Source organism: Phymastichus coffea, unplaced genomic scaffold, assembly GCF_024137745.1.
Source record: "Phymastichus coffea isolate CEN01 unplaced genomic scaffold, Cenicafe_Pcof_1.1 PCOF00201, whole genome shotgun sequence".
Classification (NCBI taxonomy): Eukaryota; Metazoa; Arthropoda; class Insecta; order Hymenoptera; family Eulophidae; genus Phymastichus; species Phymastichus coffea.
Window position 1 is genome coordinate 27,126 of NW_026707012.1, and position 22,701 is coordinate 49,826.

At 47.7% G+C, this 22,701-nt stretch overlaps 1 protein-coding gene across 3 annotated transcripts in view; it reads right to left on the reverse strand.

Annotated features, from left to right (window-relative positions):
* Positions 1–22,701, reverse strand: part of LOC131673853 (transducin-like enhancer protein 3-A) — a 50,921-nt gene that overhangs the window by 22,687 nt on the left and 5,533 nt on the right. For 2 of the 3 annotated variants that reach the window (XM_058952192.1, XM_058952190.1), the window contains exons 2-3: positions 7,142–7,239; positions 3,529–3,592 (exon numbers count right to left, since the gene is read on the reverse strand). In XM_058952192.1, the coding sequence (XP_058808175.1) occupies positions 3,529–3,592; positions 7,142–7,239 (162 nt within the window). Of the gene's footprint in view, positions 1–3,528; positions 3,593–4,764; positions 4,829–7,141; positions 7,240–22,701 lie in introns of all 3 variants that reach the window. The other variant, XM_058952191.1, reaches the window with a different exon arrangement.

The following is a 22,701-nucleotide window of genomic DNA, read 5'->3' on the forward strand; positions in this document are numbered from 1 at the left end:
CCCCTGGCTTATTTGGCATTTGTACAACTAGCGTGAATAATCCTCAAATTTCCGAATGGGAAATTAAGTCTCAAAAGCGTAAACGAAGTAGTAAAACAACCAAATTAGGCATTTTTCCCGTTTACTTTTCACTTGTTTTTCTCTCTTTCTCTCTCTCCTTCGCCGGCAGCTGCATAAACAAGTCGAGAAAATCGAGCTTGCGAAAGGGAAAACTTGAAAACAAACGAGCGCACGCCAAGTCGACGGACTTGTAAAAGAGCAAGCCGGAAACAAACACAGCACGGCGCAGGAAGTAGCGGCGGCGGCGGCGGCGGCGGCGGCGGCGGCGGCGGCGGCGGCGGCGGCGGCGGCGGCACGAAAATCCCTTCCTCCTTGCTCGTCCGCGTTAATTGACTCTTAATTAATGGACTTGGTTCGTGGCTCGAAAAACAGCGAGGAGGAGGCTGCAGCCCGAGGCACCCTCGCTATCCGAACGCGCGCCGCGCGAATTCCTGCGTCGGCTGTAACGAATTTAAACGCGTATACAGCCTCGTTAGCTTAGCTGCGGCGTTTGCCTGCAAGCGAAGTCGAGCTGAGTAATCTTCAAACTACTCAAGCTCAAAAGAGAAAACAGAAAAAAAAAAGGAATAAAAAATCGTGTTTAACTTCCTCTCCGATAAGTGTTGAAGGATCATTATCCGCACATGGAAATTTCTTCATTGTCGGATCGGTGATTAATGCGCATATATTCTCACGCGTGAATATTGTTTGTTTATAGGATGCAAATTTGCGAACGCAAAGGTGTTTCCTTAATCACCGATGACAGCTCGGAATTTCGCATGACTCTTCGCATTCGATTGTCGGCACGCGTAATTGATCGTGCGTAATTGTCGAACAGGCGACGCGAAAGTTATCGAACGCGATATCGGCAGTCCGTCGATCGAAAGGAAAAGTGCCGACTTACGCAACGACAAGAAAGGAAAAGATGGGTTTCGCGCGAGCGATGCTCTCTCTCTCTCACTCCTCTTGCGGGGCAATAAATACAGAGAGCAGCGATCGAGACTGGCGATCTGGTTTTTTGTTTTGAGCGATCGATATCCCCGATAAAGCGCGCCGAGTCTGGGCGCGCGAGTAATCAGAGTCTCTCTCGTCGAGAGACTAATGGATCGCCGGCGTCAAGAGATGCTTATCTCGTTTAATGTCGACTCCGTGCGCGCGAGTGGGAGGCGCTCTCCTCGCGAGTGTTAAATCATTTATTCCCCGCTTCTCCGCGCGCGACGCTTGGGAATGAGGAACTGGACTGCAGTCCATTGTTTCGGCCGCGCGATAAGCTTCCCCTCGAGAGAGAGAAAAGGCAACAATCGAAAAATCGTGCTGCGCCACTGTGCAGGCTAATCACGAAGCCAGGCAACGAGTCCCACGCCTGATCGTTTAATTGGCAGGTGCGCCTACCACTCTCTCTCCCTCTCTGTCTCGAAGACAGGAGCAGCCTCCCACGTGCGCGCGCGCGCAAGCGACCGAGACTTGTTGCGGCTCGGAGAGCTGCTGCTTGTTTGCGCCAGCGGTGCACCTCTCTATCCGGCCGACTTGCAAATTTCGCGCCGGATTTCATTTTAGCCCGATAACACGCGACGGAGATGCAGCCAGCGAGGCGATCAACGACCGCGCTGCCTCAGGTGGAAACAACGACTCGTCGCAACTGTTTGCGATGTGGTCTTTCCTTTGCTCGGAAGCGCGCGCTCTCGTGTCTTTATGCGGGCAGAAGGAGGTCTTTTGAAAAACAGATCAGTTCGCAGGCACAGCGAGAGAAAATCCCCTTTACTGCGAGTTTAATGCCGCGAGCGACCGACCGAAGAAGTAGTGGTAGAGTAAGATTCCTTGCGAGAAGCTGTACAGGATTTTCGCGGACGCGCGCGCTCGTAAAACTCGACGAGCTCTCTCTCTCTCTCTCTCTATCTCTCTCTGACAATTACATGAGAGAGGGAGAGAGAGAGAGAGCAGTAAAAGCTGTAATGTTCCCCTTGCGGACTCCTTGCCAATAAAAGCCTCTACCCTCGAAACCAAGTGGAATATCTTTTCGGGCGTACGCGTGTGTGCAGAGGGTGTTAATTTCCAAGCTAAAGCGTTTTATCGGCCTCTTAGTCGCATATTATTTCTCGCATGATTGTATCAAGGATAATAGGTGGCGCGACGAAGCCTCGGCAAGCGAAAATTTACTCAAGAAAAAGTTATCGTCCGCGCACAAACGTCGTACAGCAGTCTTCAATCAACAGAGATAATAAACTACGCAGCGATAAGTTCTTTAACGAGAAAAAATTCCAGTCTCTCGATCGCGCTCGCACAACTCTCGCGTTTTCGTTCGCGCGATACCTAATAACTTACATCCTCCGCAAACATCAAACAATCGGGCAATTAAGCCCTCTTTCCTTCTCTCCCTCCCCGACTCCGTCGATGCCAAGACAAACGACGTGGCTCCGCATGGCCCACGCGCGAGCAACCGATTATCCGTGAAAATTAATAAAGCCTCCGCCTGTCGAGCGAGCGAGCGACAGAGTTCCAGATGCGCGAACCGAGGCGACGTTACGCCTTAATGAAAAGCTCGCGGCGCACGCGTTTTATGCAAATTGCAGCTCGCGCAGTTTCGTTTCTCACGCGCGCTCGCGCCAGACTCGTGTTTCGGACTTGCCTAACAAATGATGTGCCGCCGCGAGCGAGGCATCGTACAAGCTGTCGGCTCGCTGCTGCCGGGGAGTTTAGCCGGTACATTTGTTCCGCGCGGGAAAGTTGCGCAATTCCGCGGAGGGTCGGAAGGGGCGGGGAGGGGGAAAAAAAAGCAACAGCGACACGACACGAGGCGCTTCCTACGGTCAACGTCGGCTTTCCCCGCGCGGCGATTAATTGCGCTCGGGACGACTCGCGCGCCTGCTGAACAATTGGCGCTACGCGATCAGATAAAAGGCGCGAGAAGAGCTGTCGAGGCGTTTTTATCGGCGCATCGTTGAATTACGCGCGTTCGCGCGTCTTGGTTGCTCAGCGGTTTTAGCAAGCATTTATCCACACAGCGGTTAATTAGCCATTTTCGCTCCGCACGGCGTTTGTTCTTTCCTTTTTTTTTCTTTTATCTGACAGCGCAGACTATAATTGGACGAGCACTTTGAAATTCAACCGTAAAACTTTATATATATATCGACGAGCAAACTAACGATCCGAGTAATTTATGTGGTGTACGTTGGAAAAATGGCTTCTTGGAAGCTCGATAATGATCGGTCAGGTTATAAAACCTCGGTAAAAGTGACGATTCATCCGAAGGTGAAAAAGAGAGAAAGAGAATATTTGCTTCTCTTTGTATGTCCCCTCGCGTGCAATTATTCGATGCTAATAACGCATTGTGCTTCGTATACAGTACGAACCGCACGACTTTATTTGAGATATGACTCGGCAAGACAGTTCTCTCTTTCACGCGGGCAACGATGAGTTAATGACAGCAAGCAAAACTCAATGTTAATTGTCAATTGTATAGATGGAAAAAGTGCGATTGTTCGTACTCACCATGACGTAGTGGCGCTGCATTTCGGACTTCTCCTGGGCAAGTTTTTCCAGCTCCAACTTAATACTGTACAGAAACAAGCGGGAAAGGGAAATGAAGGTAAAGTCTCAGCTATGAAAAGTTCTCTCGAGTTTGCTAAAGAGGGGCTTGGGTCAATTATTGAACAGGCTGTCTGTAAATCGCCGTGGGACCTTCGACGTGTGCGCTTGACAGTCTGTCGGCGGAAGGCTCCGTGACGCGGACTCTGTCACGCAGCTCAACTCATTCTTTCGCTTATTCTCTCTTCCTACGAGAGAAGGCTAATTGACGACGAGGGAACGACTTTGGCTAGCTGCTCTCTTTTTCCAAGTGCGGCATTAGGGGGCTGTGAAAGTACGCGCGGATCGTGTCGAACGAGTTCGCTTCGCGACTGATTCTATATGTATCCCGGTATTTATACGAGAGCTACTACGCGTTGCTTTCATTTCCGAGCAGACATCGACATTTCAAAATATTACACTATTAGACATTCTTTGAGGAACATCCCGGTGAAAAGTATATACTTTTCATTTTCACATTATAATTTGTCGCTCAAACATCGAGAGGCAAAAGTAAATTAATCATGAAAATGTTGACATTAGTACAATGATCGAACAATGGAATGAGTCAGGCATATCATGACAGAGTCTGCGGATTGCGAGGACGTGGTGCAAAAAATTACAATCAAGCTATCAAAATTAAAGCACACAATTAGTGCATAGCCGTAGCAAAACATTGATTATTAATACGATCATGAGATACACTAAAGTGATAGCAATGAGATTTATGGTTCGGACCAATGGAAGCCCTCGGTGCGTTTTGCTCGAAAAACATAAACAATATTATTCGTATATAATGGATGGTCGTGAAAAAATGATTTCGTACTGAGCAGAGACTTATATATTGAAAAAATATTTTCTACGTATGATTTTAAAAAACAAAAATCTACATAATCTATATACACATTCAATTTAAATACTTTGATGGTATATATACTTGATCAAGGAATACAAACATTGATAAAAGAACGAGCTATCTATATTCGTCAAGCACAAAATCTGTAGTACATCAAGAACGAAAAAAATGTTCATTCCAAAAAGTCCTTTGGTTCTTTCCAAAAGTGCGAGAGAAATTTGTTGATAAAAAAATTACATGTGTATACAGTGAGTTGCAAAGTTAGTGTATCTGATTTCATAATTTGAACGCTTCGAGCGGCTTACCATTTGGTAAATATTCCGAATCTCTAATCGTTCACTGACTAGTTTCTCGCACTCCAATTTATAGCTGCACGAAACAAAATAATAAGAAACACGTGTATTATAATTTGTTTTTTTTTTACACCAGTCCTCTTCATTCCCCACGAAGCCTTCGCCTCGTAACAATATTAATTTACTCTCACATACTAATATTTCAATTTCCCATCATAAATGATGAGAGGAAGAAACCAAAAAAATAACAGACATTTCTTTCTACACTCGAAGGTTTCTCACAGTAAATTACTCATCCTGCAAACTGCAGGGGAAAAAGTTGGCGAAACACGTGCTTAAAACTGCACTTGAATTCCTAACCATCTTTCTCTCTCTCTCTCTCTCTTTCTTTCTGTCAGTATCATCGGGAGCAAGAGAATACAAATGCTCAACGACGAAAAAGCATTGGGAGCCCTCCTCCCGTCATTGTATGTACATGATCCTCTCCGCGTCGCATGTAAATAAGTTATATATACTTCGGCGCGCGATTCATTAAAACTTGACGTTGGGCGTCTCTCTACATATTACATACACGTGTCGTACGTTTTTCGAAAGCCATATCCCTTGAGAGGCCAACGACACCGAGACGTAATTTAAGTTCTCGCTCCGTGCTCTTTTAAAACATTTATACTCACGCGCATTAACACCTCCCGAACGCTCTGTATAATGACCCACTGCTTCTTTCTTCTTGCCGCATGGCAACTTTAAATTCAACGCGAGAGTCTCTTTGCTAGAACTCGCTTTTGCCTTTTCATTGTTGCGAAATACGCGTACCATTCTTTCCATTTCCAAAGTCAAGTTCACACCGAATATGCATCACACGCGCTTCCGTCGAAGTTGTTTTTCCTATGAAGTGCTTAATATCGAGCTCGCTAATTAATGATCCCATTCATTCGATATCGCGTGTCGCGCAAATTATTTCCAAGTGCGCTTTTGCTTCGCGTTTATTAACCATCGATGCATGCCTCTCCCTTCGAAATAATATTACCGCGTGTCGCGCGACGATGCAAATTAACGCCTGCAGGTTAAAACTCGATGTAAATCATCTATACGAGTGAGAACTTGAGTTTAATAAGCCACCTGCCGATTACCATATTTTTAATAATAAACGAGCCCTGGCAAATTAAAGCACGCACGCTCGTTTCATCGATCGGTAACGACCACAAAAAAAGTCGAGCTTCACCGCAAACATCGCTAAATAGAGTGGAATGAAAAAAACATTTCCAGCGGCAGAAATCGCCATACATTTAATTAAACAGTTTCGCGAAAGAGCCAATTCCAATCGCAACTCGTGAAAAAAATACACGCCCGCTCGCGAGAGAGACGACTTTTCAATCAACCGAGGATATATATTTCCGAGCGAAAATAAAAAAAAAACAGTACAGAAGTCAGTCCAGCGGATAACTATCGTTTGGCGCCACCCCACCAAAAAAAAAAGGCTACAGCCGAAATTACTCGATTGCAAGCTCTGCGAAAGAGAGAGATGGATTTCGCGGTAACATGTACAACAACTTGTTAACTGCCTGCCATGGCAATCCCTCGTCGATCGATACCATCGACCCTTTTTTTTTCATTCGCCCGCGTTCGCGGTTACAAAGCACGGAAAAATACGCCGTGCTTTCTTTCTTTTTTTTTCTTTTTACACAGCATGTAATTCCAGCGAATGAAAATTATCTGTTCGATAAACGAGCGTAAACTCGTGCCGCATACGCGCGTGATTAAAATCAAACACAAAGAGCTAATAATGACACAAAACGGAATTACCATTGCGCGCTCTTTCAGTGTTCTCTGTAGCGGGAGGCGTGTTTTCATCGACGAGAAAACGTATGTAATCTGTGCGTTCGCGATGAAGTGCATACACACGCGCGTAGCTTCCGCTCTTGAGCAAATAATAAATTAATATTTGCTCGGCTGACGGCAGCAGCCGGTTTGGCTTGTTCGCCCATGTTTGCTCTAACAAGAGGGGAGGGGGGCAGGTGTTTGTCACTGCTCGGTGAGAAACAGAGAAAAAAGAGAGAAAGAAAGAGATCTTATCTCTCTTTGTGGACGAGGGATTTGCGTTTTCAAGGGCTGAATGACTTAATTAATGACTGCAGGACGCAGAGAGTGAGAATTTTTTTTGGAGAGAGAGACAGAAAGAAAGAGAGAGAGGAGAGAATCTCTCCACACGACGTGGACACGTGTTTCGTAAAACAAAGTACGACTCGTGATATTGCCATCGAGAAAAAGTTATTTCCAAGCGAACTCTATTAACTGTTTTTCGTGAAAAACATGGTTCGCAAACGTGCGGCGATATCTCGAGTTCGGCAGCGAAAAACAAGGAAAAGGAGAATAGGAAACGAGAGCTCACCTGTGGTACTGTGCCTGGAGAAAATTGAATTCCTCTTTGATTCGATCGCAGGACTCGAGCACTGTGAATTTGAACTGCTGCCCGGGCTGCGGTGGACCCTGTAACACAAACAAAGCGCAATCATTAAACAACCGTCTAAAGGCTCAAAATCAACACCTAGCTGCTATCGCACCCTCACACAAGCACAAGCACAAGCACAAGCACACGCACACGCACACGCACGCGCGCGCGCACGCGCGCGCGCGCACACACACACACACACACACACATCAGTGCATCGAACTTTAGTTTCCTGTTCTATGCAACTAGCGATTCTCTCGCCTTTGTAGGCAAAAAGTTCTCAAAGGGTTTTTCACGTCGAAATTTTGCTGTCCTTTGAATATTCAATGATTAATTAATTATTATAACGCGCGCGTACCTTAATAGAGTTACCGCTATTAAATCCTTTTCTCCTCTGTCCAGGTGAAAATTAAATTCTTCTAAATCAGCCATCACGAGTTCGAGTGCGCGCATGTCATGAATATTCATCGAGCAAAAACAAATCATGGATCTACCCGCGTTTAAACGGACGATACGCGAAATCAGCATAAACCTTTTTTTTTAAAAAAAAGAAGTATATTATCAGAAGCTCAGATATAATTTTATCGATTCACAAATCATTGAAGCGTGAAAAGGAGTATCCATATGAAACAGTATATATACAGAAAGAGAGGGAGAGATAGAGAGAGAGAGAGAGAGAGAGAGAGAGAGAGAGAGAGAGAGAGAGAGAGAGAGAGAACTGGAATGCGCACTAGCTTTTCGCGTGTAATTTGGTGACGACCGTTACACTAATACCGTGGCATTAGCTCTAATTGTTACATGTTGACTGTATACGGTCGTGCGATGTTATTGATTGGCCTGCGCCAGTATTCCATTGTTTCCCCTCTCTCTGTACCTTTTCTCGAGCGTAACAACACAATGCAATTTTCTCCTCGGGCTTAACGGATCGAAATCGCTTCTATTGATTTGCAATGATCATGCTTGGATGGATAATTATCCGGCCAAGCTATTTTTTCCGATCAGAAATCAACACAGCGCCATCGCCATTTGGCGTCCGTGCTCGGTCGCGTGACGAGTGTAAAACCAACGGACAGATGCGCGCCTCGTAAAAACGTCCGAGGTCGGTAATATCGTATTATCGAGCGCGCTCGCCAAAGAAAACAGCAATCTCACGTGAGAGAGAGAGAGAGAGAGAGAGAGAGAGAGAGAGAGGGAACCGGATGTATACTTGAGAAATGCCTAACTGAAAAAAAGAGAAGCGGCGTGGATTGATGCCGAAACGATTTTACTCGACAGCTCTCTGCCGCTGCTTTATTCATCTGTGCTTGCGGGCTGGTTACAACTTCATAAATAAAAGGTTGGTCCTAACACACCGACGCTCTTTTTTTTTCGTTTTTCGGTCATGTGTAAAAAAATGCGCGCACGCTAACTTCTATATCCGTGTGACCCTGTCGCGCAAAGCCGGTTGAGCGTGAGCTTGCTGCTGATCGTTGCAGAATCGCTGATCCCATTTGTCCACGCTCTCGCGCTGCTGCTACTGCTGGCTCTGGCCAATCCAATTTATTTATTGGCTTTCGCTCCCTCGTGATTTTCTACGATCCCTCGCCGACTTTTTCCAGTCTGCGCGCGCGTGTGCGTGTGCGTACGGGCGTGCGTGTGTTCGTGTGTGTGGATTCGATTACACGCTCGACTGAGTCATTGTTTTTCTTTTTTTTTTTCGGCATGAATTGCGAGTAAACACTTTTTCGCAATAATTTTTTCTTTGCGAAACAAAATATTTGATGGACGAAAATGAATGTGGGTGGTGAATTGTTTCGAGTTAATTGCTCGCTGGATATTATACAATACGCGCGTCGAAATAAAAATGAAAGCGGAGGGATGCGTGTCCAACCAGCGACAGGTGAACGAGAGCAAACAAAAGCCCTCCACGCGCAGGCGACTAACGAATGACGTTTAATGAGAGAAACGTCGCGCTTCCCTTCAATCAGCGTCAATTTTCCAACTCCTCTCCGATAATTCGATAAAACGAACGCCCGTTTTATGTACGCTGCACACACTCCTTTTTTTATTTTGTTCAATCTACCACGCGGGAGAGAGGCTCTGTCCGCCGTTGTGTGTGCTTTTTTTTTCGTTTTTCGGACAACGACGACAGCCGAAAAACGAACGCTTCTTTTTTGCCGTCGCATTGCGAGCGTTGTCGAAAAATTCAAATTGATTTATTTGCCGTGTACAGGTGATATCTTGATCAAGAGAGAAAGAGAGATTTTTGCCGAGGCACACGCGGGGCATTATCGCGAAACTGATGGTGGATGTACAGTAAAATAAAGGACTAATTAATCAAGCGCTCTGGCTGTTTCTCTATAGACAAACGAATAAACGTAACGATCGAAGAAGCGACGCAGCGCCAAATCTTACGTGCAACATTGCACATCACTCATCATCGATATTAAAAAAAGGCTTCCTCGTTTCACAACTTTTTTTCTATCCAAATCAATGTTTCCGTTTGATTTTACAGTTATTTTCTCATTGCCCGCTCGCGCACAACGATAGTCGTGGCAATCGATGACTCTCCAACTCCGCTTTTGCGGATGCACTTTTTTATATATATATGAAAAAGCTTCGGCGTTGGCGCGACACTGGCTACTAATGCAGAGCGGCTGCTGTCGGAAATGTCGTTATTGGAAACCACCTATCAAACTTTAACGCTTGGGAAAAAAAAGCTTTTCATTTCACAAGCATTCGATGTCGAAAATAGCTTTTCTGCGCTCCGTTGTTTCCCAAAAGTAACGATCCAGTTTGCTTTCAATTGAAAATAAAAGTGCACGTAAAAAACTAGTCAAAGGCTTGATTTGGCCGAACTAAATTCACCAGGCTGCTAGAGTGGCCACTCGATATATCCTCTCTGTCTCGTTCTCTCTCTCTCGCGAGTACAAATAGGTAGGAGAGAGCGCTACCACCTAGTCGGCTCCTGCTTCTGCTAGCCGACTGGAGGTAGTTTCCGCCGGACCGCAACGCCCGCAGAATCGCGGTGCCGGGATACCCAACCGCGGAATGGCCATGGATGACCAGAGACCTGGTCGCCTCGCCACCGAGAGAGAGAAACACGGATAACTGACCTCAAGGATACTTCTCTCTCTCTCTCTCTCTCTCTCTCTTGCTCTGTCTGCTCCGGTCTACTCGATACTCTGGCTGCCTTTTTCTTCTTCTTTCGATGCCGATCAGAAGGTTTCTGGTCGTTCAAGACTCGCAATTCTGCCTGGATTTAACCCAGGCTTTCTTATTTTGAATCGCTTTATGAGATTTTCTCGTTAGCAATGTTTATTTTCAGTTATCGCGCTCTCTTCGCAGATCGTCATCAATAATACAACGACATCTTGGCATTGCATTTCCGTCACCTGCCCTCCAGCGACTAATTTTACGTTTCTTCCAATTTCGAATTCAATTTCCTCGAGATTTATATGCCGCGGCACACTTCTCAATATAATCAATTTATCAAACAATTTGGTAACGAAGTACATCCTCGCGCAATCCAATCAGCGGTGCAAAAATAAAATCTATTGCAGAACGTCGGCACCGCGGCCAAAATGCAAAATCTCATTCTCGTCGTTGGCTGACGATACGTACAAATCAGATTTTAGCCCGTTCGCCAAATATACACCCAACGCGCGAGAGGGCAATAGCGCCAAATGAAATTTCAATCGTGAACGATCGATGAAGCGATCCCCTCGCCCCGGCCGACGAATTAACGCGACCGAAAGAAGAAACGGCGGGATGATGAGAATAATAAAAAGAAAAACCGAGATGTGGGATCGTGCGGGCAGAAGCACAGCCATACATGTACACGCGTAACGAGCGAGCCATTATCCTTGATTATCCTTCTCTGCCCGTGCCTGTGTGCATGCTCGCCCTTCTGTTCTCTCTCTCTCTCTCCTCCCTCTCTCACCGCTACCCGACCGGCTATTTGCATAAGCAATGCATTTTGATTCGTGCTCTCTCCCTCTCGTGAGAGAGCGCTATGACATAAATAATGCATGACATAACAATCGGATCGCTCTCTCTCTCTCTCTTTCTCTCTCTATCGAAATTATTTTTTATCATTTTTGCATGAAAGCGAAAATATTACAATGTCAATTAACCTCGCTGTGGAGCAGAAAAAAGGCCGACGTGTGTGTATACCTGCGAGAGAGAAAAATGGTTGGCTGAGAGAGAGCAGAAAACACAATAGAGAAGATCGAGGTGAGATATTGGCGGTTTATACGTGTACACAGAAGTGGTGGCGCGGCGTGGCAAGCAAGGGGGAGAGATAAAGCGACATAACAGGGTTTTATGACTGTAACAGATTAGGTGGCGTTTTCAACCCATCTTTTTTCTATTTTTTTTTTTTCGAGCAGCTCGCTCTCCACCCTTATTATCGCTATGTAGATAGGATGGCTTTTGTAGCTTCCTGCCATCGTCATACAGAAGAGCCGACAGTTGGCCGATATTTGTACAGCCGACTGCGCTCTCTCGTGCAATTTCAGCTGGAAAAACTATGGAATCTTCCTTTAATGAGATATCGATGGGTCGACGGGCAGCAAATTTGTACTCGTAGAAAAAATTCCACGCGCATCTATCTCTATTAAGAATCGAGACGAGTATTTTTACGCGGAGATGGGAATGTGTATTGTAAACCCAATGTCCCACCCTTTTACTCGGGCAGTGCGTGCGTGTCATATCTCGAAAAAAAAAGTCGTCACGCCATATCGCGCGCAGAGCCCTTCTGAGTTTCCGCGTGAAAAGATCCTCCCGACCGAGAGAAGTTTGTTGGCAACTAGCTGTGAAGCAGAGATATATATATATATGGTAGGGGGTTGAATATGTTACAATTATCGCTAAACCGAATGGCCTCGGTTATAATACGAAGGGTCCCCGCGACACTTACGACAATGCCCGCCTGTCTGCGCCGACGACGCCCCTTTCCAGTGGCAGCGCATACAAATCCCCCGAGATGAAAGCACCTCTTTATGATGTCCCGCAGCGCCACCGCCAGAGGCAACGTACACACAAATGCGCGCGCGAAAGAGGGAGGCAGGAACGAAGATGAAATTTCCGCGTAAACTGCCCCTGATAAAACGCGCGGCTGTCGTGCTAATCGGGCGCGCGGCTTCCTCCGCACGCGTCAAAACTGGCTTACACGGCAGACGAATCTCCGTCTCTCCGCGAGGTGTTGCTCGCGCACGCGGGCGCAAGATCGCGTTGGCAAACGCCTAGGCGAGTTCCCCGCTCCGGAAGACGAAAATTGACACGACGACGAAAAGAGAGAGAGAGAGAGAGAGAGAGAGAGTCGAACGAACGCACGGGCGTGGCGAGTAACGGCCCATGGCGCGCGTTAGCTCGGAAGGGAAACAAAGTAATTTTTATCCGCGTACATCGCTCACTCCCCCGCGGTGTTCTCTCGCCCCACTCGTCATCGTTCCCCGCCGCCGGTTTCCGTCGTCGGCGCAGCGCCTCAACTACGCGCGACCCGGGAAATCTCGTTATCGTCCTTATTAAGCCTGTGAGGGGTGAATGCTTTTCATGCGTGGCGAAGGGTCGTATAATAAAACTTCTCTTTCTCGTCGAGAAGCTTTGCTACAAATTACTGGCCGCACAGCCGAGTCTATAGATAGAAAAAGACCGCACAGCTCGGTCTCTGTATATATATATATATATATATATATATACATACGTACGCGAAAGAGAAAGAGAGAGAGAGAGAGAAGAAAAGAGCCCACCCGCTCGCGCTCGATTGAGTTCGAGAGAGGGAAAAAGAGATGGCTTATCGATACGGAGTTTCCTACTCGTTCTCTTTCTCTCTCTCTCTCCCTTCTTCTTTTCCTTTTTGCCGATCGACTCGATTGGACGCGGACCGTTTCACGGAAATTTATTTAACGAGGTTCCCCTTGTTTTCTTCTTTCCGTTTTTTTTTTGCGTTGGCCAACACTTTCTACGTCGAATGATATTTGATATCGACTTGCTCGTGCGTTTGACGCTTCGCAATGGGATCCAGTTAGATCCGACGAGCACTCGCCTGAAACTCTTCCGAACGCGCGGCGATCATCGAGATAGAGGCGCGCGCGCGCACTCGGGCGTACTTTGCACTACACGGCGCGCGTCGTCTGACCATTCACTTTGGCCAATTGCAGTCAATTAATGCTTTTTATCTCCCCCCCCCCCCCCCCCCCCCCCCCCACTCGCCTCGCAAAGCCGAGGAGACGAACGACCAACTTGGAATTCCACCGGTCGCATTCTCCCAACTTTCCGAGCACGTTATCCGGGGAATCCGAGCGACGACATTCTCTTTTCGTCTTCTTTTTCTTTACTTTTTATTTAGTGCCGACTGCTTATTGGGCAGCAACCGATCGACAAAGAGCTCCCTCGACGACGACCAAATTAAGCGGCGCGCGGTCGGCCTTAGTTTTGCGCGGATACCTATGTGATACGTGCACGACTGACGCGTCCACACGGCTTTCGGACAAGCAGTAGTAAAACGATATTTTGTGCGACAATCAATCGTCTGGATTTCTACGTGTTTTTGCGTCGGGGCATTATTTTTTCTTTCGCATAAGAAACCTCGATAATTTGACAATGAAGCGCACTTCAATTTCATAAATGCGATGCTGGCGCGGGAGAGGGGGAGGGAAATGATTATTTACTTGATAAAGTGCATTATCGACACATGCCTGGGGAAAATGGTTATATAGCTCTCTATGTTTGCGCGAGTGCGCGCGGCCACTTTGATAAATTGGTTTATTTTCCAAGCGTTTCCTCGCTGAGAACGGCGAAACTGGCAATCCGTGAAAATCGAGAGCAAATAACCGAAAACTCAATTTATCAGGGTGGAAATTCAATTTGAAAAGCTGTGGCGGGCGCATTTGCTGTTTTGTACAGTGCCAGAGGTGTGCGAGAAGAAAAATTGAGAGCACCGGGCTAAAAGAAGAAGCAGTTGGAAGGACAGCTTGGCTGGTAAAAAGAAGAAAAAAGGGAGGAGGAACGAAAAAATGTCAAGAGAGGAGATAGGGAGTAGGGCAAGTTCCTGTCACCGACGATGTCACGACACTATCGGCACTATCTTTCTCGAGACGATGATGATGATGACGACGACGACGACGACGAGGCTTGGGTTTTTAAGAGGGCTTATCTGCGAACAAGCCGTGGCTAATGTAACCTCCTTTCAGCCCAAGGCGTCCTTACGTTTTTTCTCCCTTTTCGGCATTTCATTTCGAGCCTCGATGCAAAGGACAATGCCATTCTCTCGCGAAGCTAATAATAAATAGCGCACGCCGTGAATGGAGTATGCAGAGGAGGGTGAAGCTCTTTGTCGCCGACTATAAGCACTTGAAATCTCTCTACTCGAAAACTTTGCTCTTTCTCTCTCTCTCGCTTGCACAAGCGAATACTCGACACGTTGAATGCTCAACAGCAGCAGCAATATTCGCTATTATCAAAGCTCCGATCCCTCTTGATGTGCCCACAGTGTTATGAATTGGTTTTGTTAGTTTTTACCTTTAATGGCGCCATTGTCGAAGGTCAATGAAGGGGCTTTCGAAGAGATACACGCGGAATGAAACGCGCAGGCAGCGTAGCGATAACGGCGCCCCAGCGGTAGACAAACAAATTGAAATATCGTCTTTTTTTTTCAATTGACCGTTCGAAAACGCTTTCACGAAGCCGTTGGTTCTCAACACGCTCTCTCCCCAACAATTAATCTTAAGGATCCCGCGGCATTCATCCCTAAAGCTCTAAATCCCACCCTATAACGAGTCTATCATCCCGTAATTGAACCTTACACTCCCCTTCCTGCAATGATTCAGGAAAAAAAAAGTATTTAATCAGAAACGATAAACCTGCCACTCGATAAATACACAGGCAAGAATAGAGAAACGAGAGAGAGAGAGAGAGAGAGAGAGAGAGAGAGAGAGAGAGAGAGAGAGAGAGAGAGAGAGAGAAGCTGACGCGCGGGCGAATCCGCGAGGCCAAGTAATTAACCGCCGAAGCAGCGCGAGGGACACGTGTTTCCCCAACTCTCCGATCTCTATCAGACCGCCGCTGCTGTTTGCACACACGCGCGCGCGCGCGCGCGCGCTCGCTCTTATGTTAATTTAGCTTAACGCCCAGAGAGACCCTACTCGGCCATGGGGAATATACACACGCCAAACATACGTGCCGCCGTCGATATATATTATGCTTGACCAATAGTGCGACGGTCCCGTCGCGCGGGCACGTAGATTCGACGCGGAACATAATCGTTTTTCCATGCGTGTGTGCGCGACCGTTATTTACCGAGAGAGAACAATGAAGCAATTGACGAAGGTGTTCCACTCGCTTTCTCGCTGAGTGGTTATTAGCGACGTCAAAGAGCGAAGCACTTGGCTCTTTGGCGCGCGCGTGGCGATAATAGGAGAATAGGGGGAGCATTCAATAAGAGTAAGATTAAATTCGATCGCCAGTCGCTCTTCGCGATGCCAGAAAGAGCCATATGCAAAAAGTCCGACAATGGCCCCCATTGTTACTGGTGAAGAGTCAAGTTGGGCGGTTGGTTCGTTTCTTTTTCAACGGTATTAATGGGCGTTTCACACGCATGCACACGCTGCTACAAATGCTGAAAGAAAAATGTCCGAAAGGCCGGGCTACGCGAGCGAGGTTAATTTCGGGAATTCCGAGGCGCAGATATTTATCTATCTCTCCTTTTTCCCGGAGATAAAGAGACTGCAAAGTCTGCAACTCATTCGTTGGTCGAGAGAGCCTTCGGGATTTGGTTGAGGCCTCGTCGTAGCTCAGGCTTTCCGCAAACCCTAGTCTCTAGCAAATATTTGCCGGATGTTCGCTCTCGTTCCGCGCGACGACGTCGTCATGGATACCGTCGAAAAACGTTCAAATATTTGCGCCGCCGCCAAGCCCAAAGCTTTTCTCTCTCTCTCTCTCTCTCTCTCGTTCTCGTTTCTCTATTCTTGCCGTTCGCGTGTCCCTCCCTGTGCGTTTCCGCTTTTCCATGGACTTCCAATGAGGACGACTACGACGACAGTATTTCCGATAATTGCGTTCGCGATTGTTTCTTTCCGCGTCGCGTGCGCACTTGTGCGAGTGTTGCAGGCCGCGAGCTCGATGACATTCGCCAAGTGACCTGTTCGGCAGTACGATAAAAATGGATTCTGCCGAGCGAAGGGAATTAGGTCGAAACAGACGGAGATCGAGGGAGTGTTTGCCTGTGCACGAAAATGAAGCCCCGATCAGATCGGTGGAATCGATCGGTCGCGCGCAGAACTGCCGTTGGCCAGAGAGAGAGTGGAAATGGCAGTTTAGCGTGGCCGTCCCGGTGGCTTGGCGGAGGGGATAGAGCTCGTAAAGTTGGAGTTAGCGTCTGCGGGCGCCTATAATGGCCGGCGTACTACCTGAGCTCACGCTTGCGGATTTATCTCCGGCATTCATCTTCCCATTAGCGGTGAATAATACTCGCGGCGTTTACGTGCCAATTTTCCATTCGACGCCGCCGCCGCCGCCGTTGCTGTCGCGCGCGGGGATTATTACGTCCAAGTGGCTCTCCCAGAGGCCGCCGATCGATTGTCAAGCTCTATCGGCGACTGCCGGTGCTGCTAGCGAATCGCGGAGAGCGAGGATTAGCCGATAGCCTGGCTTGTTGCGGAGCGTACACAGGGCCAGATGAGGATTCACTGCGGCTGCTCTCCCTCCCTGCCCGCGCCATTTGTTTACGGCTCAAGTGTACGCGCGTGCGCGCGCGAACTGTCGATGGATCGCTGCCTTAGGTCGTTTGCCGATGACGATTGCTTGGCTTTTAATTGACGCTCCCCCTACCGACCTGCTGGGTAAACATTGGCTTTTACTTGTCCAAGAACAATTCATCTCCAATCGAAAGATTAAAGAGCAAACGTAAATACGCCCGAGATTGCCTGCCAATCCAAGCCACAGCTCGCGCGAGAGTAAAACTCGAGAAATAAATGTCGCCAATCGATAAATCCAAAGTTGCCGCTCGCAAAGTGAACGCCGCCGTCGCCATAAAGCATTACTCGTCGACAAAAGCCTCATACGTCGGGAGAAAACAAATTCCTTGGTGCGCGGGGACGTGGCCTCGCACTACTCACGCGCCGGGAATGAAAGAAAAAAGTGGCGAACAATACGCGGCACACATACGCGCGCAGGAAACACGGCAAACGCCATAGAGCGTTCAAGAAAAAATAGCGGCGGCGGCGGCGGCAATTATCGCCGATACGGATCGCACTCGATTAATTTGATCCGCGAGAATGCGCCCACGCGAACCGGTCGAGCGCTCGAGCCGTTTGTCCCGTTCGAGGTTGTAATTATCGATAATGTACACGGCTCCGTAGAATTATGCTGCGCTTTCGTTCTGTCGCTGCGTCCTAAACTACCTTGGGCGCGCGCTCCTCGCTGCGCTCGCCTAGGTGAGAACTTTCGCGCTGGCTTCGAGAAATATTTCGCTTGGCGATTGCGCGTAATCGGCTCGATATATTTCACTCGTCTCGACCCGTTGATCTAGAACGCGCGGCTGAACGATGATTTATGCTGCTCTCGGTTTAGCGGATCGATGCTTAATGTCGACGTCCGATGATCGATGCAGCCTGCGAAACCAATTCTTTCTCGTCGCTCAATTTCACCAAATCTATCTGGTAAAACATCGTCTCTCCGCCCTTGACTCCTGGCCTCTCGCTCGGGTAAAGAGCTTCGGGACCGTTCGACTTGTTTGCCAGCGCAAGTCACATCTCGAGGAAACGCGCGGGCGCGCGACGCCTACTGATTAAATTGAGAGAAAAAAAAAGACGCTTAGGGCTCGAGCCACGACAAACTGCCAGTCCTAATGCCAATTAGTGCCATTCTAGCGGTGACGCACAATCCCCCGAAGGGCTTCCTCCCTGAAACGGCCGATTCTCTCTTCTGCTCGCCGCTTTTTTTCTTATTCTTTTTTTTTTCTTTTTTTTTTCGTATTCTACTCGCTTTCCAGACTAATTACGCAGTGTCGCTGCCGAGAAATAGAGAACGCGGCGAGAATGAAAGGGAATAAAAATGGATGTGTGTTGAGGACGACGATCAAGTGCCGCGTGCGCGTACGGTATACAGATATCTTGCGACGACGCGAGTGCGTACTTCCAGGGAATTCGTAAACTGTGATGCGCTATGCGCGAACGTTGCTTGTCTGGTTTCTCTCGCTGTCGCGTAAGTCTTCTCGTTCGATGTATTTTAAATATACCGTTAAATGTCGTCGAGAGCTTCGACGAAGAAGAGCAGAATTACACGTCTAGCTCAGCATTCCAATTTTCCAGATGAGATACGGCGAACGCGAGCAGTAAGCGACGTGAGCCAAAGCCGCAAGCCAGCGAGAGCATCTTTGAAAAATCCTGCTGCAGCAGCAGCAGCAGCCCCCGACACAAAAATCGACAAACGGCTATATACCATCGAATAACCCGAAGCACAAAAGCCAGACAGCGGAAAGTCGTGCAAAAGAACACACACACACACACGTACACACGCGCGCGCGTGGGCATACGTATACTCGAGGGGCTGTCGATTTTCACGGGTCGTTAGTCCCGAGCGAGCGAGTGAACGAGTGCGCGCGAACGTAATTTTCGCGGGGAAAGAGAGAGAGAGAAAGAAAAGGCCCCGAGGCAGTCTCATCTCCGCACTTTGTGCTCGCCAAGGGAAATCAATAATGGATCGGTTTCCGGGCACGACACACACTCGTGTAGTTTTCTGTGGGCGGGTCTCGCACGATACACACACGCACGCGTACACACACACACACACACACACACACACACACACACACACACACACACACACACACACACACACACACACACACACACACACACACACACACACACACACAGAGAGGCAATCGAATGACACACCAGCTCTCTCGTAATTCCAGATAGAGGTACCATCACGATTGGCCTTCATATACCCAGATGGAGTAATAAACGAGAGTGGAAAGTCTCTATGCCGAGATTGCCTATCAGATTTTCTAATTATGGCTAGCAGAATCGCCTGCTACAGCCTTTTACAACGACGGCTCTATGGCCTTTTTTTTTGGTCGTTGTGTTTATCCTCAATTGAGTTATTATCGCGTATTAACGCCTTTCACTTCGATTTAACCGCTTAAACGCACCGAGATTAGTCGCATGGGCTTTAATGAACACATAGCCTCGGGAGCTGAAGCGAGCAATATTTAATGCGATGAGTCTAATACGAAGCAAATGGATATGCACTCCAATAAAAACGGAATCCCCGACAGCTGAATGATCGGGTTCTTTTCTTTTATTATTATTATTATTAATACTATTGTTAGTATTATTATTGTTGTTGTTGTTGTTGTTGTTGTTGTTGTTGTTGTTGTTGTTGTTGTTGTTGCTGTTGTTGCGTCGCTGCGGCGAACAATGAAGCCGATACTTTCGATCGAGCGTGCAACGTGATTTGGAATTATAGAAGTCTCTCACTCTGGCTGAAACGACGATTTTATTTATTGCCAGTCGTAAAAGCTCTTCTTAACGACCACCACCTCCTCGCGCCGATATATATTTTTCGACGAGGGCAGGTAAATCTATATATATATATATATATATATATATATACATATAACAACGACGAATGACTTTGCAAATAAATCAATAAAGGAGCGCGGCGCGCTATTTTTGCGGTATAAAGAAACTGCGAAACTTGTTACAAGTTGCGCGGCGATAAAAGTAAACGTCGATGAAATTTACGAAGCAGAATAACGCGAGCGCGCGCGCGCGCTCTTAATGAATGTCGAATGTCGCGGGTAGACGATGGCTTTTCTAATAATAACAATAATAATAAAAAAAGAACCGTCGCGAGTTTCTCAGCACTTTCGCCCGCGCCGCGGATCAATAGAACGAATTGCAGGCGTTGCGGCTGCCACAGCGGAATCTACATTTGACGCGCAGACAAGACGCTTTTGACAGCAGCAAGCGACTTTGATCCTTCGAGTACTCATTATCCACGCACAAACTCGCGTTCGCGCAATCTCCGGTAAGTCCGCGAGCTGTATACAGCCGACGGATCTTTTCATCGTCGAAACTTCCGACTAACGACCGACAGCCCGGAAAATCTCTCCGGCTCGCCGACTACATCGTCGAAAGTATGCAATAACAATTTCAAAGTGTGCAGAGCCCCTGCTGCCCCCCTTGTTTTCGCGGAACTTAATCCGAGACTGACTCGAAACTTAGGATGAGGTGCGGAGAGCGAAACAATATATGCTGCGCTCGCGCACGAGCGGGGCCAAGGAAATTGCTGCGGTTTCGGATCGTTAACCGGCGCTCAGTTTCATTCTGGCTGAGCAAGAGGCAAAATTGCAAGAGCCAAGAATAAGGACGCGAGCGAGCGCAATATGTGGACTGGAAGAATGCGAGCTTATTTTGGCTGCCGGCGGCTGCTGGGAGCACTTGCTTTATGGAAAATTGACCTGGCATGAGCGATATTTCCTTGCCGCGCGAGCGATCCCTGTCTTACCGACGGACCGGGCTAACCTCGAAGGGCGGCGAGGTCAAGTAAGCGGGAATTTTCGCGTGGCAGGCCCGCGCGAACGTGCATCTTGCAAAAGGCTGCTTTTCGCGTTGGCCAAAGAGAGCATTGCTCAACATCCGGCACGTACACGCGGCACAAGCGAGGCCGCGAGATCGCTCTAAATACGTAAACCGCCGGCTCTCTCGCCCAGTGCGCCTCGCCGCCTAAGTTAATATTTTTCCATCGGGGAATGCTTCCAAGTTTGCGTTCCACTTGCCTTCGTACACACAAGAAAGCAATAAAAAGCGGCTCGCGAGAAAAGAAGAAAGGCAGCGCCAGGAAATTTAGCGTTTGGAGGTAATTCGAGAGTCATTTCAAGGGGGGAGGGGGGGAGAACGAGCCGCAACAGTATACACGTGCAAGCAGCTATACAGCGCGCAGCAGTATTCTGGACGTGTGCTCGCCGACGTAAATACAATTGCGCCCCGTTGCTACAGCACAATGGCTTATGTCCCGAGCGCTTAGCGAGAAACCCTCTTGACTGGAAGTGTATAACCCCCGTGTGCGAAAGCGTGCACCGGATGGAGAGAGAGAGAGAGAGAGAGAGGGAGACGCTTGAAGAGAGGCTCGAGGTTGAGAAAAAGAGACGAGCTCAAATGGCCTGCTAAGAAACCGACGTCCAGAGAGCTATACGTTGCATTGGAAACTAGTTCTACACGCTTCAAATCATTCATTTATCTTTCAAGAGCTTTATTGTTTCCGCAACTCTCTGTGCGATCGAAATAAAGAACAATGCCTGTGTTTCACTCGATACAAAAATCACGGTAGCATTATTAACTTGTTCTGCATTGATATAGACACCAATCGATACTCTGTTTTACATTTTCTTTGAAAAAAATGTCGATTGTTGTGGACTTCTGCAACTAGCATTTGAACGTGCAAAGCTATAAGTAACAGCTAATTTTAAGTTTCACTTTAAACAACTTTAACCTCGATCTTTACAGTTCTAACAGCTCAAGTAAAGTGTGAGGTATCTCATAAGTAGGTAGCACAACTGATTAAGTGCTACAAAAGAAAAATCAGCTTTCTACGAGTGTCGGGGAGGGGGGAGGGGGTCCGTATAATGCTCCTCGACATCCGTAATTCAGAAGCAAAGTGAAAATTCATGGAAAAAAAGTGAGTGCGCAAAAGAAAGGAACGCAAACACAAAAGCGCTAGAAAAAAGGAGCAAGCACGAAGAAAAACAGACGGTAAACCACGAGGGTATATAAGGAGCAAGCAACGGCGGATAAGTCTCCTTTAGCGCCAACTTGCACAATCCCCGATTCTCTCTCTCTCTCTCTCTCCTAGTGGACCAATTTACGGGGCTTTTAGGCAGCGCGCCACACCAGAGGGCTCGTTTCCGGCCATTGTGTCGTATAGTCGTCGTCGTCGTCTTCGTAAGGGGGAGATTATTTTGGCGGGTAGAGGGATTACGGGGTCGGCTTATTGGCTCACCAGCACCTGCTCAATTTTTTCTCTCCGTCTCCCTCGTTCTTCTCCCAAGACTTTCAATCTGTGTATACACAGGTGTGACAAGACTCGTTAGACTAATAATTCGTTGTACAATTCCTAACCAGCCGCGAAAGTAAGAGGGACAAGTTATGCAATCGATATAGAAATATGGAGGGGGTATATCCCCCTCTCTATGCACCACCTCGACGAGCGAAATCGATCGAGCGAGGAAAAAACGCGCTACGTCGTTGCTGGAGCGTTTTTTCAGCTGTGCATATTTGTTCCGAGCGTTAAACACGCTTCGATCTTCTCTCTCTCTCTCTCTCTCTCTCTCTCTCTCTCTCTCTCTCTCTCTCTCTCTCTTGTAGCAACAGAAGGCGGCTCTAAACAGGCCGATTAAAAGTATCAATATTTGTCGAATAGACGAGGAACTTGTGCAAACCCAAATCGCCTTCTCATTTCTTTCTGCTGTCTATTGCTGCCGCCTACTTCTCCCTTTCTTCTCTTCTATTTTC